Source organism: Cheilinus undulatus, linkage group 10 (genome assembly GCF_018320785.1).
Source record: "Cheilinus undulatus linkage group 10, ASM1832078v1, whole genome shotgun sequence".
In the NCBI taxonomy this organism is placed as follows: domain Eukaryota; kingdom Metazoa; phylum Chordata; class Actinopteri; order Labriformes; family Labridae; genus Cheilinus; species Cheilinus undulatus.
The window spans coordinates 45,563,726-45,582,823 of record NC_054874.1 but is presented as its reverse complement, the minus strand read 5'-3'; the positions used below and the strand labels follow the sequence as shown (position 1 = coordinate 45,582,823).

Below are 19,098 nucleotides of genomic sequence, written 5' to 3'. Positions count from 1 at the left end.
GCTGCGAATGTACGTAACGAGTGTAGATGTAATGATATGATTTGTTGGATCATTGCTAATAGTGCTAGTTCTCGTGCCGTGACACTCAACCTGCAGCTCTTGAGCTGCATGTTGCTCTTTAGTGACCAGTTGTGGCTCTTTTAAGGCTTACTTAAAAAAACAAACCTTAACTAAAAACCTTTATGAAGGTAAACATTGTTAGTGTTGATGTCTCATTCAGCAGCAGTATGAACAAGTGTCAGTGGAGCATCAAGCTCCTTGGCGGAGGAGGTGCTGCACTCGCGCTCATGTGCTGCGTCACTGTCCTGGAGAGGTGAACGATTTAATCTCTGGTTTCCCTCCAACAGTGGCAGGTGAGTTCACCTGGACAGGAAGAGCACTGTGCGCCACAGAATGCATCTATTTAGATGCTGTCATGAATGATCCATTAAAGCTGTCAGCTGTGGAGAGGACAGGAGAGCGTTCTGGCGACTGATGAGAAGTGCCGGTAAAGTGCCAAGGTGCAAAATTTAGAAGTGCCATTACTGCTAATGGCTGCATACCGGCCTACTAAAAGAGGGGGTATTATACTTTACCGATTTTTAAAACATAAATATAAAGTCACATTGTTGGGTGTTCATACTTCACGTATGCAAACTGCAAGATAAACGTATGTGGCAGTAATCTTGGAATTAGAGTGTAAATTGATGAAAACGGTTTGTTGGGAATCTCTCCGAGATCTTCCCAAGATGAGATTTTGATGGAGCGAACTGATGAGGTCATCACAATAGGATCTCCTGACTGGTTCGTCCATGCTGCCGGCAAAGTGGAACAGACCACCCCCACAAGGCCTTTAAGCCAATTAGCCATTTAGTAACACAGTAATTAAACATTTACCAAACAGATACGTCCTGCTCTATCAGAGTTTTTTGAGCTGTAAACCATGTAAAGCTACTATGTGGGTATCAGAGAGATGGTGTAAATCCTTGAAAAAAGGCATAATACCCCCTCTTTAAAGCATTGCTGTTGTCTGACAATCAAAACCAAGAAAACAGACTGACTTTTGCATACAGAAACACCCTTATTCCAGTACTTTTTGAAGAAAATATGGCAACAGAAAACTCTGTTAAAGACTGAGCTGTAATAGGAATGTACGTCACGAGTTTAGATGTAATGATATGATTTGTTTTGTAGTTCTAATGTCTCGCAAACATATGAGATTTTTGCATTTTTGTGCATCGTACAAATAAAACTCTACTTTAGCTGATAGTGGATTACTCCCTCTGAACATTTTTATGTTACAGACATGGTCCAGGACACCAGCAGAACTTCTACTCAACATAGGATTTTAAAACTTTTACTTAAAAGCAGAAAGTTGGAGTTTAAAATAGTAAATAAATCATTAAATAGGAACTTAAGCCACCAGTACTTTGATGAAAATGACTCTTTTTCTGCCCAGTTCACTTTTGACCAGTTGATGTTAATAAGGTGTAAAGATGGTGGAGTTTATCCCATGGGTGTTAACATAAAACACACAAGCTTCAAAGAGATGCATATATTTTCTACACATGGATACTAAAAAACATATGGAGTCTTTAATGAAGGTTTTTAATTGGATAGAAGATTCAAAGGAAAAAAGCAACAAAAGCTGCTTTAAAGACTCTCCATGGCGAGGCCCAAGATGTGGAGAAGTAAAGAAATCACAGAGAAGCTCTGTCAGCTTTTCCTACATGCACTATAGATGAAAATATTCATATTTGTCCTTTTCTAAATACTGAACGTCTCATTATAATTGTGTATTCATGCAGCAGAGCAGGTGACCTTACAGCACTCATGACAACATTGTAGACTCATTCATAAAACGACTTCAGCGTACACGAGTGAGCGTGTGCCTGCAGCCATATGCACTGATCTCTGTATTATTCATCCCGTAGCCCTGAGCCGTAGTTTCCCACTGAGATGAGATGATAGTACCGGAAGATAGAGGCTGGGACTTCTCTGTGATTAATGATGACGTTCAAACCCCCCCCCACCATCCCACAGGACCCGCGTTCGCCTTTTTTAACCACAGAGTCTCAGACTGAGGGGAGCGTGGGATTTTAAGTGGGTTTTTGTGAAGTCTGGAGGCGTTTCGCCGCATAGGAAGGCTGATCCTTCCAAACCGTGGGGTTAGTCTGGGAGTTATTTCTACAAATAGTACATTCTCAAAAATCCCAACTTTAGTGCCAGCATGCTCATGTCTGTGTGTGATTGAGCTGAGTCGTTTGTGCATCAAGCTAACACTAGTCTTTTTAAGGGCTGATGCACTTTAATTCAATTTCATCAAAGCATGAAATAAAACATTTGACTTATTCACTTCTGTCAGCAAAGAAACAGATCATCAGGAAAGAGACGCTGGATTTCTGGTTAAAGCTTTAGGCAAACATAGCCATGGTAATATTGTCTAACCAGTTTTTATTTATATAATTCAAAACCAGTGTTATCTGAAACTGTACAAAGAGAACGATGAGCCAGCCTTACCTCTGCTTAGTGGCTTAGAACATCAGTCAAACAAGTCCTAAATTTGACAGGGATCTATGTGTGCATTGATTTTTTGAAAATCTCCAACCATTAGAAGAATAATAGAACCCTGGGTGGCAGGGTTTCATAACTTACATGATGTGGAATATAAAGATCTCATAGTGGTGTTGGAGTCTTTGGAAAAGTTGTGAAGTACTTGTGAAGTACAATACCTGTATTAAACACTGAGTGGATGGATTATGATTGATCGTGAGAGTTGAAAACCCGTGATTGATAAATCATAGAGCACCCTCCCCAAAAAGCACAGCACTCACTGACTCCCTGACATTTTCCAAGTAGGCTACAAGTGTAAGCCTGAGTGGCTGAACGTGCTTTTCTTAACTTTTAATGAAGTATTTCCTTCCAGCCCCCTGGTTAAATCTAGAAGAGTGTCTCTGCTTTTGACTCTTTTATCTTAGTGTGTTTGCATAAAAAGTCAAAGATGATGTTTTGCCTCTGTGTGCAAAAACAACACTTTTTTCTGCATTGATAGAATTAATATTTATTTGGGAAACCTCCCATAAAAAGTGTCTGGGAAAGGCAGGACTTGGTGATTGGACAGACACTCTGTCCCTCACATTCATTACTGGCAAATCAGAGTGCCGAGACAAAATAGGCGGGCGGCAAATGCAGGTCATGTCAAGACCATTTGAGAGGCATCTTCTCTACTGAGATAAGTGTTCAGTGTGCTCTTGTTTTGTGGCCCAGTTCTGATAAAACTGCTGCTTTCCAATAGCTACATCCAAGCTAATCGCTACACCAGCAGTAGTCAATGTAAATACCGGCATACAGTTCAACTAAACCTCATCCGTAACTAATGCAAGCTCATGCTGAAGCAGGTCGGGAGGAGAGTGAAAACATCTTTTCTGTGATGAAAACTTTTAGCGCTGTCCTTTGCTCTGTATTTTCTTTTTTTAAATTTCACTTGTCTTTTTAAAAATTTCTTTAGGGGGCTTTTAGTCATAGAGAACAGTGGATAGTTCACTGGTTCCCAGACTTTTCTATTGGCCCCTCTTTGGCAGATAGAACATTTTCAGGCCCCCTTCACCGTATGTTTCCACATGTGAAAACATGTAAATGTAAAACAAAGGCACAGTTATTCACAATTTATGCAAACAAATTCATTTTTTTAAGAATTTACCAAAACATAAAACCTAAAACTTTTGAGTTTCAAAAATCTGACTGTCTGAAGATGAACAATTCCCTGAAAATGAAAACTTAAAGGTTGCATATTTTACCCTTTTAGGACAAGTTTATATTGGTTTCAGAGGTCCCCAAAATATTCCTGTGAAGTTTGTTGCTGCAAAAACACTTTTGGATTTTTACATGTCTACACACTTCTTTGTTTCAGCCCTGCTCAGAACGAGCCGTTTCTGTGTCTGTGGCTTTTAATATTACTGAGCTGTCTGACTCCGCCCCTGACCACACCCCTCTGCGGAAATGAATGTGGCACTCCTAATGTTACAGACACTTTTATCCAGTTTAGAACCTAACTGGAATTCGAACCATGAATCTCCCAGACCGTAGTCGGCAGGGTAACCCACTGAGCTATCCAACATCTCAGCTGGTAGCTGAGAGGATCAGTATAGGAGGGCTCAACTTTCCTCCAAGTGGGGGAGGGAGAACCAAACCTGGGGGGGGGGGTGCTTAATCCCCACATGAGGTCATGAGGGGAAAATCTGCGAATGGCTTGTTTCAGAACACATTTTCTGTAAGGTGGAGAAAGAGAGAGAGGGACTGGATTTTTCGGGTAGTTGAGGGGATTGTGGACAGGCCAGAGATGCATATTTTTGTTAGAAAAGCCTGAAAAAGTGATTTTTGCATAATATGTCCCCTTTAATGAACATCTTTAAGATTAATACACACAGGCCTGCAATAATTTCAGTGACAACTGTGGATTTATTTGGTGCTACAGATCTTTTTGAGTCTTGGGTGCAGCTGTGAGACTGCCACTCTCAGTTTATTTTCAATGCCCAGTTATTAATTGATTCTGCATTTTAAATGTAACATCCTCACACAGGTGGGATGTTGCCAAAGGACAAATTGTGGCAAAGGCTCTTATGCCACTACTATTCCTTTTCCACTCCAATCCAACATGCTGACATGGTTTTTGACTTGACCTGCAATAATATTGTTAAATCTGAGGAGACTTCAATAAACTTCTCTCCTACAGGGTTGAAGTCATCAGCTGGTGCTGCTTAACTTGGCCTTGCCTTGTGAACAAATTTAGTGTCTCTCACTATAGAGGATGTTGTCTAACCTTCCTGTCTGATGTGACTTCTTTCACCAGATCGAGCAGCGACGTCACAGCGAGGGCAGCAACTCCACTTCCTGTGTCTTCATGGTGAACAAGCCATACGCCCTGACCTGCTCAGTGGTAGCCTTCTACATCCCTCTGGTCCTCATGGTGCTGGCCTACCAGAGGATCTACGTCACAGCCCGTGCCCACGCCCGGCAGATCAGCATGCTGCAGCGGGCGGGAGGAGCCAACGCCCCCGGTGCCGGCGCCGGAGCCGGTGCGACGTCGGACTCAGCTGATCACCAGCGTAACCACCGCATGCGGACAGAGACTAAAGCAGCAAAGACTCTGTGCATCATTATGGGCTGTTTCTGCCTCTGCTGGGCGCCGTTCTTCGTCACAAACGTGGTGGACCCCTTTATAGACTACACAGTGCCAGACCAGCTGTGGGCCGCTTGCCTCTGGCTGGGCTACATCAACTCCATGCTGAACCCCATCCTCTACGCCTTTCTCAACAAGTCCTTCCGCCGTGCCTTCCTCATCATCTTGTGCTGTGGGAGGAAGAGGTACCGCAGGCCGTCCATCCTGGGGTCTGGAGCAGCCTGCACAGCCACACAGATCAACGGGTCCTCACATGTACTCAAGTAAGTTCCCATATATCACATAGATCTGTGTTATCATGCTTGGAAAGGGTTCCTTTAAGCCCTCTCATACACTTGGTGATGATCTCTGGCAGTTTCTGCTTTTCAGTAAGGATACATCAGAGCTTAAGCAGTACAATCGACCTGTCCTGTGATCTGTGGTTTTGAAGTTCTCTTTGTCAAAAAGATCCTAAATATCCAAATCACAGTGATGTTATGCTATAAACACAGCCCCCATAGATGCAAATAAATGCTTGGAAAACATGACAACAGTGTAACAGTGCAACACCATACCAACCTATGTCATTTGCCATGTTTGGCTGATACTGTTTGTTAAGTACCTTTGCCTTCTTAGCATATTTGATAAATCCTATCTTGGCACTTTTTCCCCTATGTATCACATAGACATATTCAGAACCTTTGCAGAAATGCTAGAGATTGAGCTCAGGTTCCTCCCATTTCTCTGGATCTTTTCTCTGAGATGTTGCTACACCTTGATTTGAGACCATCTGTGTAAAATTCAGCCGACTGGACATGATTTCCAAAGGTGAACACCTTTCTTTGGAAGGCCTCACAGCTGACAATGCATATCAGAGAAAAACTAAAGCTATGAGGTCAAAAGAACTGCCTGCAGAGCTCAGAGACAGGATTGTTACAAGGCACAAATCTGGGGAAGGCTATAGAATATTTCTGTTGCACTAAAAGTTCCCAGGAGCACAGTGGCCTTCATAACTCTCAAGTGCGAGAAAATGATGGACTGAGCTCCAGAGATCCTGTGAGGAGATGGGACAAAGTTCTAGAGGGACACCCATTACTGCAGCCCTCCACTGATGGGCTTTATGTCAGGGTGGCTATAGAAGCCTCTCCTCGGTGCAAAACACATGAAAGCCTGCTTAGAGTTTGAAAAAACTACACTTTTAAAGCCAAGCAGGATTTATGTGTTCTGCTCTGAGGAGAGGCTTCTATAGCCAATCTGCCATTAAGCCCAGATTGCCTTCTTGACATGCATCTCCTCAAAACTACCTGTTAAAACCATGCAGGCTGCACGCCCTGTGATTGGTCCACTGATTAGCACTGGGGCTTGCCAGTGTAAAACAGTCCACATGTCCTTCACCTCAGTTGATTAAGCAGCTGTACTTTCCAGCTCCTTCATTGTCTCTTCTCTTTTTATCTTTGCAATAACTGCAGTAAATCAGCTGCTGCTTTATCAGCTCTAACTACAACATGTTTTAGCTGTCATGGCGTCTGTACACAAACAAGCAGGAAATATGGAAGCAGGACTGGGAACTGGCTTAGAAATTACACCAGCGAGTAGATGGCTTAGACTTGAAGAAGACTACATGGAAGCAAAACCTAGCATGAGACAGAACAGTGCCAAATAAGTTCATAATAGTTCACTATTTTATGAAAAAGTCATGCTTTATGACAGAAATACTCTATGATGCTGTTAGCGTTCTTTTTCACACATTTTGCTTTCATAATATCATTTTTTCTGTAAGTAAGCAGCTCTGTATCTCTGATATTTTCTTGTCTTTCATATCAAGCAGTGTCTACACCGCAACAGCTATCTCAGCTTGTTTATTTGCCTCATTTCTTGTCAGAAACTCTTATTTTGAACCTGAACAATCTTAAAAGTCCAGACACACACCTTATTTCAAGATATTACATGCAGAAATAAGGCCTTAGTGCCTTGTAATGAGCTAAAATACCTGCCAGGGAAGCTAAAGGGATGTTCTTTGAAAGGAGAGCTTTCAGAGTTAATTCTGCACGCTGTTCTGGCAGATATTTTCTCCTATTACAAGTAAATCAAGCTGCATTTTTATGTTTCCATGTCGATGATAGCCAAAAGTGGATGCATTATGTTCACAGTTTGTCTGGGCCATTCTTGTGATCATGATATATAAAGAATGCTTTGATGGATTTTCCTCAGACTTTGCACAAATGTCACCCCCCGACTCAAGGATCAACTGATTAGATTCTGGACATCATAGGTCGAAGGTTAAAGTCATTTGGCTAATGCTCATCCCTTGCTTGTGAATATGATATCTCAAGGATTCTTTAAGAGATTTCCATCAAAGCCAGCCTTTCTTCTTGGTGATCCATATTTTCACTATCCAGCAGTTGCATATTTCTCAAGGGCATACAGGCATCAGTCTAGAGTTCAAAATCCTTTATACTGTATGTCTTGAAAAGCACTATATTGCCAAAAGTATTCACTCATCCATCTAAATCATTGAAATCAGGTTTTCCAAACACTTCCATGGCCACAGGTGTATAAAATCAAGCACCTACGCATGCAGACTGTTTCTACAAACATTTGTGAAAGAATGAGTTGCTCTCAGGAGCTCAGTGAATTCCAGCATGGTACTGTGATAGGATGCCACAACAAGTCAGTGGTGAAATTTCCTCTCTCCTAAATATTCCACAGTCAACCGTCAGTGGTATTATAACAAAGTGGAAGCGACCGGGAACGACAGCAACTCAGCTACAAAGTGGTAGACTACGACTCTAGAGCAGTGGAGACACGTTCTCTGGAGTGATGAATCATGCTTCTCCATCTGGCAATCTAATGGACGAGTCTGGGTTTGGCGGTTGCCAGGAGGATGGAACTTGTCTGACTGTGCCAGTTATGGTGTGGGGTTGTTATTCAGGAGCTGGGCTTGGCCCCTGAGTTCCAGTGAAAGGAACTCTGAATGCTTCAGCATACCAAGAGATTTTAGACAATTCCATGCTTCCAACTTTGTGGGAACAGTTTGGGGATGGCCCCTTCCTGTTCCAACATGACTGTACACCAGTGCACAAAGCAAGGTCCATAAAGACATGGATGAGCGAGTTTGGTGTGGATGAACTTGACTGGCCTGCACAGAGTCCTGACCTCAACCCAATAGAACCACTGGGATGAACCTTTGGGATGAATTAGAGCGGAGACTGAGAGCCAGGCCTTCTCGTCCAACATCAATGTGTGACCTCACAAATGTGCTTCTGGAAGAATGGTCAAAAATTCCCATAAACACACTCCTAAACCTTGTGGAAAGCCTTCCCAGAAGAGTTGAAGCTGTTATAGCTGCAAAGGGTGGACCAACATCATATTAAACCCTATGGATTAAGAATGGGATGTCACTTAAGTTCATATTCGAACCAAAGCCGGTGAGCGAATACTTTTGGCAATATAGTGTATTTTGACCAGAATTGGACAAATATGTTCATTTAATTCAAAGTTTTTGCAGTGTAAGTTCATACACTGAAGTTCACCTGAGCCGGTACATTGCAGCAGTCACCCTTGCCAGGTTTAAATATCTTTGCTCATGCTTTGCCCTTCAGTTTATAAATTTGATGTTGCAGCAGTAATCTCAGAGGACAGAGAGGGAGCCTTTAGCCTTCATCTGCCTTGTGTGCAGTAAGCACTGTGGAAATTTCCTGAATAATGTACAGTGGGGTCAAATAGTAAGTAGCAACAGCTCACAGTGATAAGGAATAATTTGTTTTCAGGTGTTTTCGATGACTTTATCTCTCTAAATATCCTGCACACCCTGCGCTTTTCAATCCGCGCTGCATTACGCCTCATTACTCTCCTGACCTATAACTGCTTCTAAACATAGAACACATGTTTCACAGAGATAAGGCTGCGACGTTAACATGTGCTCGAAAGCTGCATATTTCATTTTGTCGTTCTCCCCGTCATGCATCCATGAGGATGATCTTATCAGTTTTGAATACGGCTTAATGTAATGCAGCAGTGAATTCTTCAATGACTCCTGGTCTATGCTGAAAGGTTAAATAATAATGCACGTATCTGATCAGGTAGGGATGTGACATATATGAATAATGATGCTACAATGACCTCTGACCCTACGATGAAGCTTAACAGCAGCTCTTCCACACACCTCCAATCCTGTCTCCTTAGCCTCTCTGCTCTCTGTTGGCCTTTAAAAGACACCAACAGTTTAGGCACATTTATAAATTAGAGACAAATAGAACATTTAAGGTGGAATTACTGTGTTTGTCCCAATGGGTCTGAGGTTTAGGCCCATTTATGAATTTCACCCCTACCCCTAGATTTCCCATTGCCCCCTGAAACAGAGTAACAAGAGGTAATGGGGAAATCTGCCTCAATGAAATGGGGTGATCCTTGAAATTTCTGGTAAACAGTATAAGGACAAAAGTATTCAGATGCCTGACCATTACACCAACAGGGACTGTAATGAGTTACCCCTCCCCTTCCACTCTTCTTGGAAGCCTTTCCACAAGATTCTGGTGTGTTTCTGGGAGAATCCGTGTGCATTCATCCTGTAGAACATTTTTGAGGGCTTGGCTTGCGATCTCCGTTCCAGTTCATCCCAAAGGTGCTCGATGGAGTTGAGGTCAGTGCTCTGTGCAGGGCAGTCAAGTTCTTCCACACCTAACTCATCAGTCCATGTCTTTATAGTCCTTCTTCTGTGCACTGGAGATCAGTCATGTTGGAATAGAAAAGGGCCTTCCCCAAACTGTTGCCACAAGGTTGGAAGCATAGCATTGCCCAAAAATTCTTGGTATGCTGAAGCATAAAGATTGGCCTTCACTGGAGATAAGGGGCCTAGCCCTAACCCTGAATAAAGCCAACTACAGTTATCCCTCCTCCACCAAGTTGGCACAATGCAGTTAGGCAGGTATAGTACCCTTAACCTTACCCTTACCCTAACCTTATGTTTGGCTTTGGACTTGGGGAAATGCAGCAGCTCAGCCACTTGATTGCTGTTCAGACATTGTCGATAAACAGTACGTCATCAGAGGTGACAATAAAGCTTTGACCATCTGGTTCATACCATGGATCGCTGTGCTCATCTTCTCCATTAATTTGTACAGTTAATAGCCCTGTTTACACGTCATAGCCATAATACAATAATCTCCCATCCATAGTAGCTAAAACTGAATATATGAGAAAACACAACTGTTGTATTTTCTATAATCAATGACAAAAATAATCACATTTATGCGCCTCCTTTGTAGTCTGTTGTGCCATTTTGCAATTGAACGCAGTGCATGGTGGGAAATCCATCATACCCCTTGGTTGCAAGTGTGGTCCTGGAAAATCTTCATTTCAAAGGCTATTCAGCCCTAGCCCTCGATTCAAATGGGAACTGGGACACCTCTTCATCTGATGTGAACATGCGAAAACAAGAGGGAGGACTAGGAGTAACATTAACATATCACACCTTCAGTGAGTCCCAGAGTACTGTTTCCTTCCAGAAATATCATTTTTTCTTTTGCAGAAACGTAGTAATAAGCGCACACATCAAAAAAAATATAATATAATCCGGACCGTTGCCTTTCACAGCACTTCCTACTTTACGGGTACGTGAAGATGTATGATGACATTTTGGCTGCATGAAACCTTTTTGCAAATTGAGCACAATTTCATTTTATCTTTGTTTTTCCTTCTATGGTAGGTCGTAAAGGGTTAATGCCAGTGGAAGTTCAGAACTCTTCAGCTGTGGAATCAGCAGAGTGTTGGGGACTTTTACACACTGTGCACCAGTGGTTGACCCCACTCTGTGATTTTATATGGTTAAGTTGCTGTTGTTCCTAAATGCTTCCACTTCCTAATATTATCAATTACAGTAGAATGTGGAATATCCAGCAGGGATGAAATTACATGGGCTATCCTATTGCAAAGGTGGCATCCATCACAGTACCATGCTTGAAGTCACAGCTCTTCAGGATGACAAATGTTTGCAAATGGAGACTGCATGGCTAGGCGATGATTTTATACACCTGTGGCAACAGCTCTGACTGAAACACATGAATTTAATAATTAACAGGTGTGGCCATATACTTTTGGTCATATACTGTATGCTAATTACTAATGATATAATCAGTTAAAAAATGTTTTGAATAATTTCTGTTTCATTTGTTGCTTTTAAGATTAACATTATAATTTAAGTGTGATGTGGAAAAATCTGAGATTTTATTTTGGACATGATAGCCCACACTTTGAGAGAGTTTGAAAGAGTTTATCATTGTTTTCTTCAAAGTGACCAGACTCCATGAACATGACTGGAGTTATTAGTCTATGACTGCATCAACTGTAATATTAAATAAGTGATTAACATACTGGACTAAATGTTATTGCATACGATTGTCAAAGTGTACTACACTTTTGTTCTTTTTGGTGCCTTATCTTTAGAGGGCTTCAGGCATAAAGTCAAGTAAAGATGTATTATGTTCTTTGGTGCAGAGCTACAGCTCCGTTTAGCAAAGAGAAGCTGACTTTGAGAGGAACAATTGATTTTTATGCCTCCCTTCTTTATTGCCACATTGCTGTGAAACACTTTGTAGCTTGGTTTTTGAAGAGTGCTCATTAAGTAAAGGTTATTTTTTTCCTGGAGCAGTCTGATAGATGCAGACCTTCAAATCCACAGAAAGATTTCTTATGCTGGACTTTAAAGTTGCTCCTGTGTTATCAGTAAACATTTATAATTGCCTCCTTCAGACTCCTGATTTGTGTTATTCACTCTTTCATAGTGCAAGTCCTTCTGTCTCAGCCGTTCTTCTCTTGAGTTTCCTTAAACCTAACAAAGATCATGTGTAGCAATGGTGCCATTTATCTAGATACAGACCGGAGACAGCGTTCAGGGCTGGAGACTGTGAAGTGTTTGGACATTTATCTCAGAGTAAAGAAGATAATTTCATCATTGTTGAGGAGTTCTGACTTATTCAGAGATTTATTTAAAGAGAGAAGCATTCTGTGTTTATTCAGGAGGATTGTCAAGTGTGTTACGTCTGGTTGTTGAGTGTTGGATGTCTGCTTCCTCTGACTCTACAAGCTGTAGAGGTTGTGGACTTTCTCTTGGGCTGAATCTTTACATTTGGCCCCTGCATGTCATTTATCATGAGAACAGCAGAAATATTTTGGTCTCTCACCGCCACTCTTGTATTAAAAAGTTCCAAAAATGCAAATTTAGCTAACAGTAGGATGACCAGCTACAGAGAAGCTGTGGTTATAGATAGCAAAGTATAATAATGAGTGAGCCTATATTACGCAATAGCCAATCAACATAGTCACAGGAACTGTTGATATTGATTTAGGAGATTCTCACAAAAAAACAATATTTTGAGGTATTTTAAAGGGGGCTGCACAGGGGGACATGGATTAGCACTGTTGCCTCACAGCAAGAAGGTCCCTGGTTCACTTCCTGATTGGGGCCTTTCAGTACAGAGTTTGCATGTTCTCCCTGTGCATGCATGGGTTCTCCTCGGGTACTCCGGCTTCCTCCCACCACCAAAGCTGTAGTTGTGAAAGTGGGCGTGTCTGGTTGTCTGTCTTAGCCCTGTGACTGACTTTTAAGTCATAAGAAAAAGAAAGAGGGAAGAGTTAGGATGATTTGATAAAAAGTCAAGAATGTGGGGAAAAAAATTCTATTGTCATTTCGAAATCTGCGTCTCACAAAAATGACCTAAAGTTATAGTTGTGACTTTTTTCTCGTATTTTGAACATTTGGATTCACCATTTTAATTTTCAAGTCATATTTTGACATTTTAAACTCATGAATCAGAATTTTATCTTACATTTTGACATTTTCAGCTACTAATTTTGAGTATAAATCCCAGATATTACCTTTTCAATTTGAAATCGTACATTTTTATCTCATATTTGGACCTCTATAACTCAGTATTTTGAATTTTATCTCACATTTTCACCTTTTAAACTTTGAATTTCGAATTTTTTCCCAAATATTGACGTTTTTGATTCAAATTGTCAATTTTTTAATCTCATCTTTTGACCCTTTTAAAATCATAGTTTTGAGTTTTGTTTCATATTTTGACATTTTTAACCCATGATCTTTAAATTTTATTCCATTTTTTGACCTTTTAAACTAATGGGTTTTTATTCTTATTTTATCTCAAAAAATGACCTTAAAACTCATGATTTTTTTTGAATTATCTCATATTTTAACTTTTTAAAATCAAACTCATGATTTTATAATTTTGTATCATACTTTGAAATTCAAAGCTCATAATTGTGAATCTTTTGTCATATTTTCACCTTTGAAACTCCTGAATTTGAATTTTATTTAGTACTTTAACTGTTGAAATCATGATTTTAACTTTTGATTTCTTTTTTTAAATCTAAAAATCATTTATCATCCATCTAACATTGTTTCCCCCATATAATTCGTTAGCAGTGAAGATGAGGTTGGCAGTTTATGGGGAATTTAGACCCAGTTAGGCCCTCAGGTTAGACCAAATTCAGGATTCGGCCCCTGCTGTGATTGAGTTTGACATCCCTGCTTTAGAAAAATAAAGACCTGTAATGACATGACAAGGCTTTTCTCACTTATAAAAGTGCATCACCATTTGCAGCATACTCAGAACTCTCTATTCTGACATAATTAATAGTTTAAGAATATATGGTATCGATATGAGGCTCTACAGTGTGACCTTTTCATGCTGTGGTTGCACTTTTTTTCCTTTTTCCTTTTTTTTTTTTTTTGCAAAAGTCCTTTTTCATCCATTGCCCCTTTAAAGGTCAGAGACGACTTCATGTCCCTACACTTTAGTTTCCATGACCACGAAGGAGCAGGGAACTTTGAGACCAGCTTATATCCTAACATTACATTACATTAGAACATGATGCAAAAAATACGTTTTTTAACAACTGATTATCTTTCTTTTTTTATTTTGTCTGAAGTAGTTTAAAAGAAAAAGAAAAAGTCAGTGAAAAGGCCAGACTTCTCCAGCCTAAATTATATTCTACAGCTGAACTTAGCTCTACTCTGCTGTATTATGGACAATTGAAATGTTGAGTATAAGCTGCTGGTGTAAATGCCACACAGAAAAGGGAGTCTTTCCTGGAAGTTGTTAAAACCTAACCACTGGATTCAACAGGATTACTGAGAAATTAAGGCCCATTGTCAGAGGAAAATATCATCTATCAGACCATGACAGACAATGATTGCTGATGAGATTGCTCATTGTTGGTATTCTGAAAGCCTTCATTAGCTCAAATATATGTCCACGTTATCTCCAAAACAAAAGCTGGGAGACACCTGTGGACCTCAGAGGTTTGTGGCTCAGTGCTGGAAGACCTCCATTAGTCCACTCTGGTCTCTCAGGAACATCGGACTTTGGCTTATGTGAGCTGTTAAAAAGACATGCAGGATGTTGTAGATATCATCACATTCCATCTCAGCCTCTCTTCATTCTCAGAAACACACAACAAACTCAGAGTGCTGGTAGTCTGGTCCATCACAGGGGTTAAAAGACCAGTCCATTTTGTGGCCTGTCATATTAGAAAAATAAAATCCAAGGTGTAAATAGACAAGACTGTACAGTACAAGGACATGATGGCAGCCAATCATAGTGATTTATTGCTCCGTCTGAATGTGATGTATGATTTATGAGTCTTTTTGGCTCCTCTTTACCTCCTCTCAATAAAAGTAAAAGACATCTTTTACTTCAGTGAGAGATTTCTGGTTGCCGCTTGGACAAATAATCATCAGTGGGTGGCTGATGGGATTGTCAATCGATATCCAACTGTGCCATTATCTCATGGACAGGATGTAATTTCCCATCCTCGACCCAGCACAGCAGTGCACACACATACAGGCGACTTCTGCTGAAGGAGATGCTGTTAACAGCATGATGTTGCTTTTTTGTGAGTTGTTGATTGAATTAAAGGTATTAACTACAAAAGTATCGGTCAAAATAAAGGCCTGTCTGCTTTTTCAGTAGCTCTGGTTCCAGAAGTAAATCCACCGTCGACATTTTACAAAATCCTGATTACAACACTTTTATGCGTAAACCAAGCTGACAGCTACCTGAATACTCACAACTATAAAACACATGATTGATTTGTAGTGGCAACTGGAGCATTTTTCAAGTAGGGCTATGACAAAACTTCACTTTTATATATTATGTACACTATATTGCCAAAAGTATTCACTCACCCATCCAAATAACTGAAATCAAGTGTTCCAATCACTTCCATGGCCACAGGTGTATAAAATCAAACACCTAGGCATGCAGACTGTTTCTACAAACATTTGTGAAAGAATGGGTCACTCTCAGGAGCTCAGTGAATTCCAGCGTGGTACTGTGATAGGATGCCACCTGTGCAACAAGTCCAGTTGTGAAATTTCCTCGCTCCTAAATATTCCACAGTCAACTGTCAGTGGTATTATAACAAAGTGGAAGCGATTGGGAATGACAGCAACTCAGCCATGAAGTGGTAGGCCACGTAAAATAACGGAGCGAGGTCAGTGGATGCTGAGGAGCACAGTGCGCAGAGGTCGCCAACTTTCTGCAGAGTCAATGGCTACAGACCTCCAAACTTCATGTGGCCTTCAGATTAGCTCAAGAGCAGTGCGTAGAGAGCTTCATGGAATGAGTTTCCATGGCCGAGCAGCTGCATCCAAGCCATATATCACCAAGTGCAATGCAAAGCGTTGGATGCAGTGGTGTAAACCACGCCACCACTGGACTGTAGAGCAGTGGAGATGCGCTTCTCCATCTGGCAATCTGATGGATGAGTCTGGGTTTGGCGGTTGCCAGGGTAACAGTACTTGTCTGACTGCACTATGCGGAGTGTAAAGTTTGGTGGAGGGGGGGATTATGGTGTGAGGTTGGTTTTCAGGAGCTGGGCTTGGCCCCTTAGTTCCAGTGAAAGGAACTCTGAATGCTTCAGCATACCAAGAGATTTTGGACAATTTCATGCTCCCAACTTTGTGGGAACAGTTTGGGGATGGACCCTTCCTGTTCCAACATGACTGTGCACCAGTGCACAAAGCAAGGTCCATAAAGACATGGATGAGAGAGTTTGGTGTGGATGAACTTGACTGGCCTGCACAGAGTCCTGACCTCAACCCGATAGAACACCTTTGGGATGAATTAGAGTGGAGACTGAGAGACAGGCCTTCTTGTCCAACATCAGTGTGTGACCTCACAAATGCACGTCTGGAAGAATGGTCAAAAATTCCCATAAACACACTCCTAAACCTTGTGGAAAGCCTTCCCAGAAGAGTTGAAGCTGTTCTAGCTGCAAAGGGTGGACCGACATCATATTAAACCCTATGGATTAAGAATAGGATGTCACTTAAGTTCATATGCAGGTCAAGGCAGGTGAGTTAATACTTTTGGCAATATAGTGTACATAGGGTATATCAACAGATATTACTACACTTTAAGTTAAAATAAATCAATTTTCTCAAAATTCTCGCAGATTAGAAACACCCCTTTTAACCATGTAGGAGTTATGAAATCAAAGTAACCACAACACACCTGAAAGACCTGGCTTAGGCCAAAGTTTGTCTAACCAGAACTAACCCAGCAGAAAGCCAACCGAGGATCAATCGCTAAATAACTTCAGTGTGACCTACTTTGCTCAACGAAAAGACATTCATTGCATTCAGTGGTTTTGCATCTCTCAGAGGAAGATGTTAAGATGAGAAGGGAGAAAGGAGAGGATGATGGAAAAACAAACAGGAAGTCTTCAGCTGTTCAAACTCCTCTGAGATTGTACTCAGCGATAAAATCCCTAAAGCCAGTTAAGCCATTTAAACTGCCCCCCACAAGTCAATGGTGCAGACTGATGGGCACAAGAAGGCAGCACTTCACCGTGGTTGTCATGTCAGAACCCCCGTTTACTGGTGCTTTGTTCAGTAAAACTCACAATACCTCCAGAGAGCTGAATACTGATCTCCAGCATCCCAGATCTTGCCCACTCCATGCCAGCTCTCAGCTCCCAGAATATCTGCACAGCATGACTCCACTAAGCAGCCCTTAACTGAAAAGTGATTCAACTTTTTCTATTTCACACACTGAGCTCTGAAGCAAAATAAGGAAATGAACCACAAAATACTCGATCAAGTCCTTGTGATTGTTGTTGAAGTGAATATAGTGTCCATTTATGCATACAAAGGTACACTTCAACTTCTAAGAATTAGAATCAAATTAGTGAAGAAAAACACCATCATTAGTCAACTCCAGCGGGTCTGTTAGAGTTAACGATAGTGGATCCCAGAGTGAATTCTGATGAGGTTAATTAAGAGCAGTCAGTCTGCTGCAAAGTGGGATTAACATGAAGAAAGCAAAACACTCGTTGCAGACAGATTAATGTGTCTGTGGTATAAAAGATGCTCTAATCCCCACTCTGATTTGATCTTTGGCCCTCACAGAGAAAAGCGGCCCCTCCAGAGGTTATAATCCCTCTCTTACCCATCCGACCTTTTTTTATCCCAGAGGGTTCAATGCAGGATACACAACAATTTGGAGTTACACAAGCTCCACTTTGTTGTATGTTATTTTTTTCCAGTCTATGTATGATAACTCATATGATTTCACCTCTGTGATGGACAACCATTTAAGCAATCTTCAGATGGGGTCTAGTAACCACTGTCACAAAATGAGACAGAATGAAATCCACAATATTGTAGTTAAAAGTTTTCTGATCGATTCAAGCGCACAATTTGTGATGTGTTTGATGAAAGGATAGAACCCTAAGACTTCACTTTTTAGCTATGTGCAGGACTAGAGAAGCTAGCAAGTGCTAATCTAGTTCGTCACCTTTGTTGTCTTGTCTCTTGTTACTTCGCATGAGATTTAGACGAAAAGAATAATGTGATGTTAGTATTTCTGTAGCTATAGGATGTTTGCTGTCACATCATGCGGATGATGCACGAATGCCAGGTGGAGGGCAGGAAATAAAGGACAGCCATTAGGAATCAATGGGAACAGATGAAAATTAAAGATCTAAGCTGACATATATGCTGCAATTATTGTCAGAAAATTTTGACATACGTTGAGTTTGATCCCTTCACTTTTCAAAAAAATGATTTCCCACGTAGAAGTGATCTGCCTGAAAACGGTGGACTGCTTCCTCGGGGCAGGGAGTGAGTCTCTGCCTCAGGTGGAGGAGTTCAAGTATCTTGGGGTCTTGTTCACAAGTGAATTGGTAATTGGTACTGGACCATTGTGGTGAACAGAGATCTAAGGTGAAAGGCCAAGATTTCGATTTACCGGTCAATCCTCCTCCCAACCCTCACCTATGGTCATGAACGGTAATGACCAAAGAATGAGATCACAGTTACAAGCAGCTGAAATTAGTTGTCTTGGGAGGGTGGATGGGCTCAGCGTTAGAGTTTGGGAAAGGAGTTTAGACATCCGGAAGGAACTAAGCGTAGAGCCGTTGCTCCTTTTGCATCAAAAGGAGCCAGTTGAGGTGTTCAGGCATCTGAACAGGTTGCCTCCTGGATGCCTTCCTTTAGAGGTGTTCTGGGCATGGAGGCCTCAAAGAAAACCCAGAATGCTCTGGAGGGGTATTATATCCTGTCTGGTTTGGGAATGCCTCTGGATCCACAGCAGGAGTTGGAAAGTGTCATTCGAGAGAAGGATTTCTGGGTTGACTTGCTCAACCTGCTACCACCGCAGCCCAGCCCTAGGTAAGCAGATGGATGGATGGGTGGGTGGGTGTGTGGGTCGGTGGGTGTGTGGGTGGATGGATGGATGGATTGACGAATAGACAGTTTTGAGGTGTCTTGTACTGATCTAAGAGACTAGCTGTGCTCTTTTAACAGATTTTCACCTTCATATTGTGACAAACATGCTTTTAATGAAAGCTCTGATATATTTTTAACCAAATAAATCCTGTGGGATTATTTTGTTAAGGGTACATCAGCATACTGATGTGTTATTCATGAATAAGCT

At 41.3% G+C, this 19,098-nt stretch overlaps 1 protein-coding gene across 2 annotated transcripts in view; it reads left to right on the top strand.

Moving 5' to 3' along the window:
- Positions 1 to 19,098, top strand: part of htr4 (5-hydroxytryptamine receptor 4) — a 306,239-nt gene that overhangs the window by 210,069 nt on the left and 77,072 nt on the right. For both annotated transcript variants that reach the window (XM_041797980.1, XM_041797981.1), the window contains exon 6: positions 4,829 to 5,421. In XM_041797980.1, the coding sequence (XP_041653914.1) occupies positions 4,829 to 5,421 (593 nt within the window). The remainder of the gene's footprint in view (positions 1 to 4,828; positions 5,422 to 19,098) is intronic.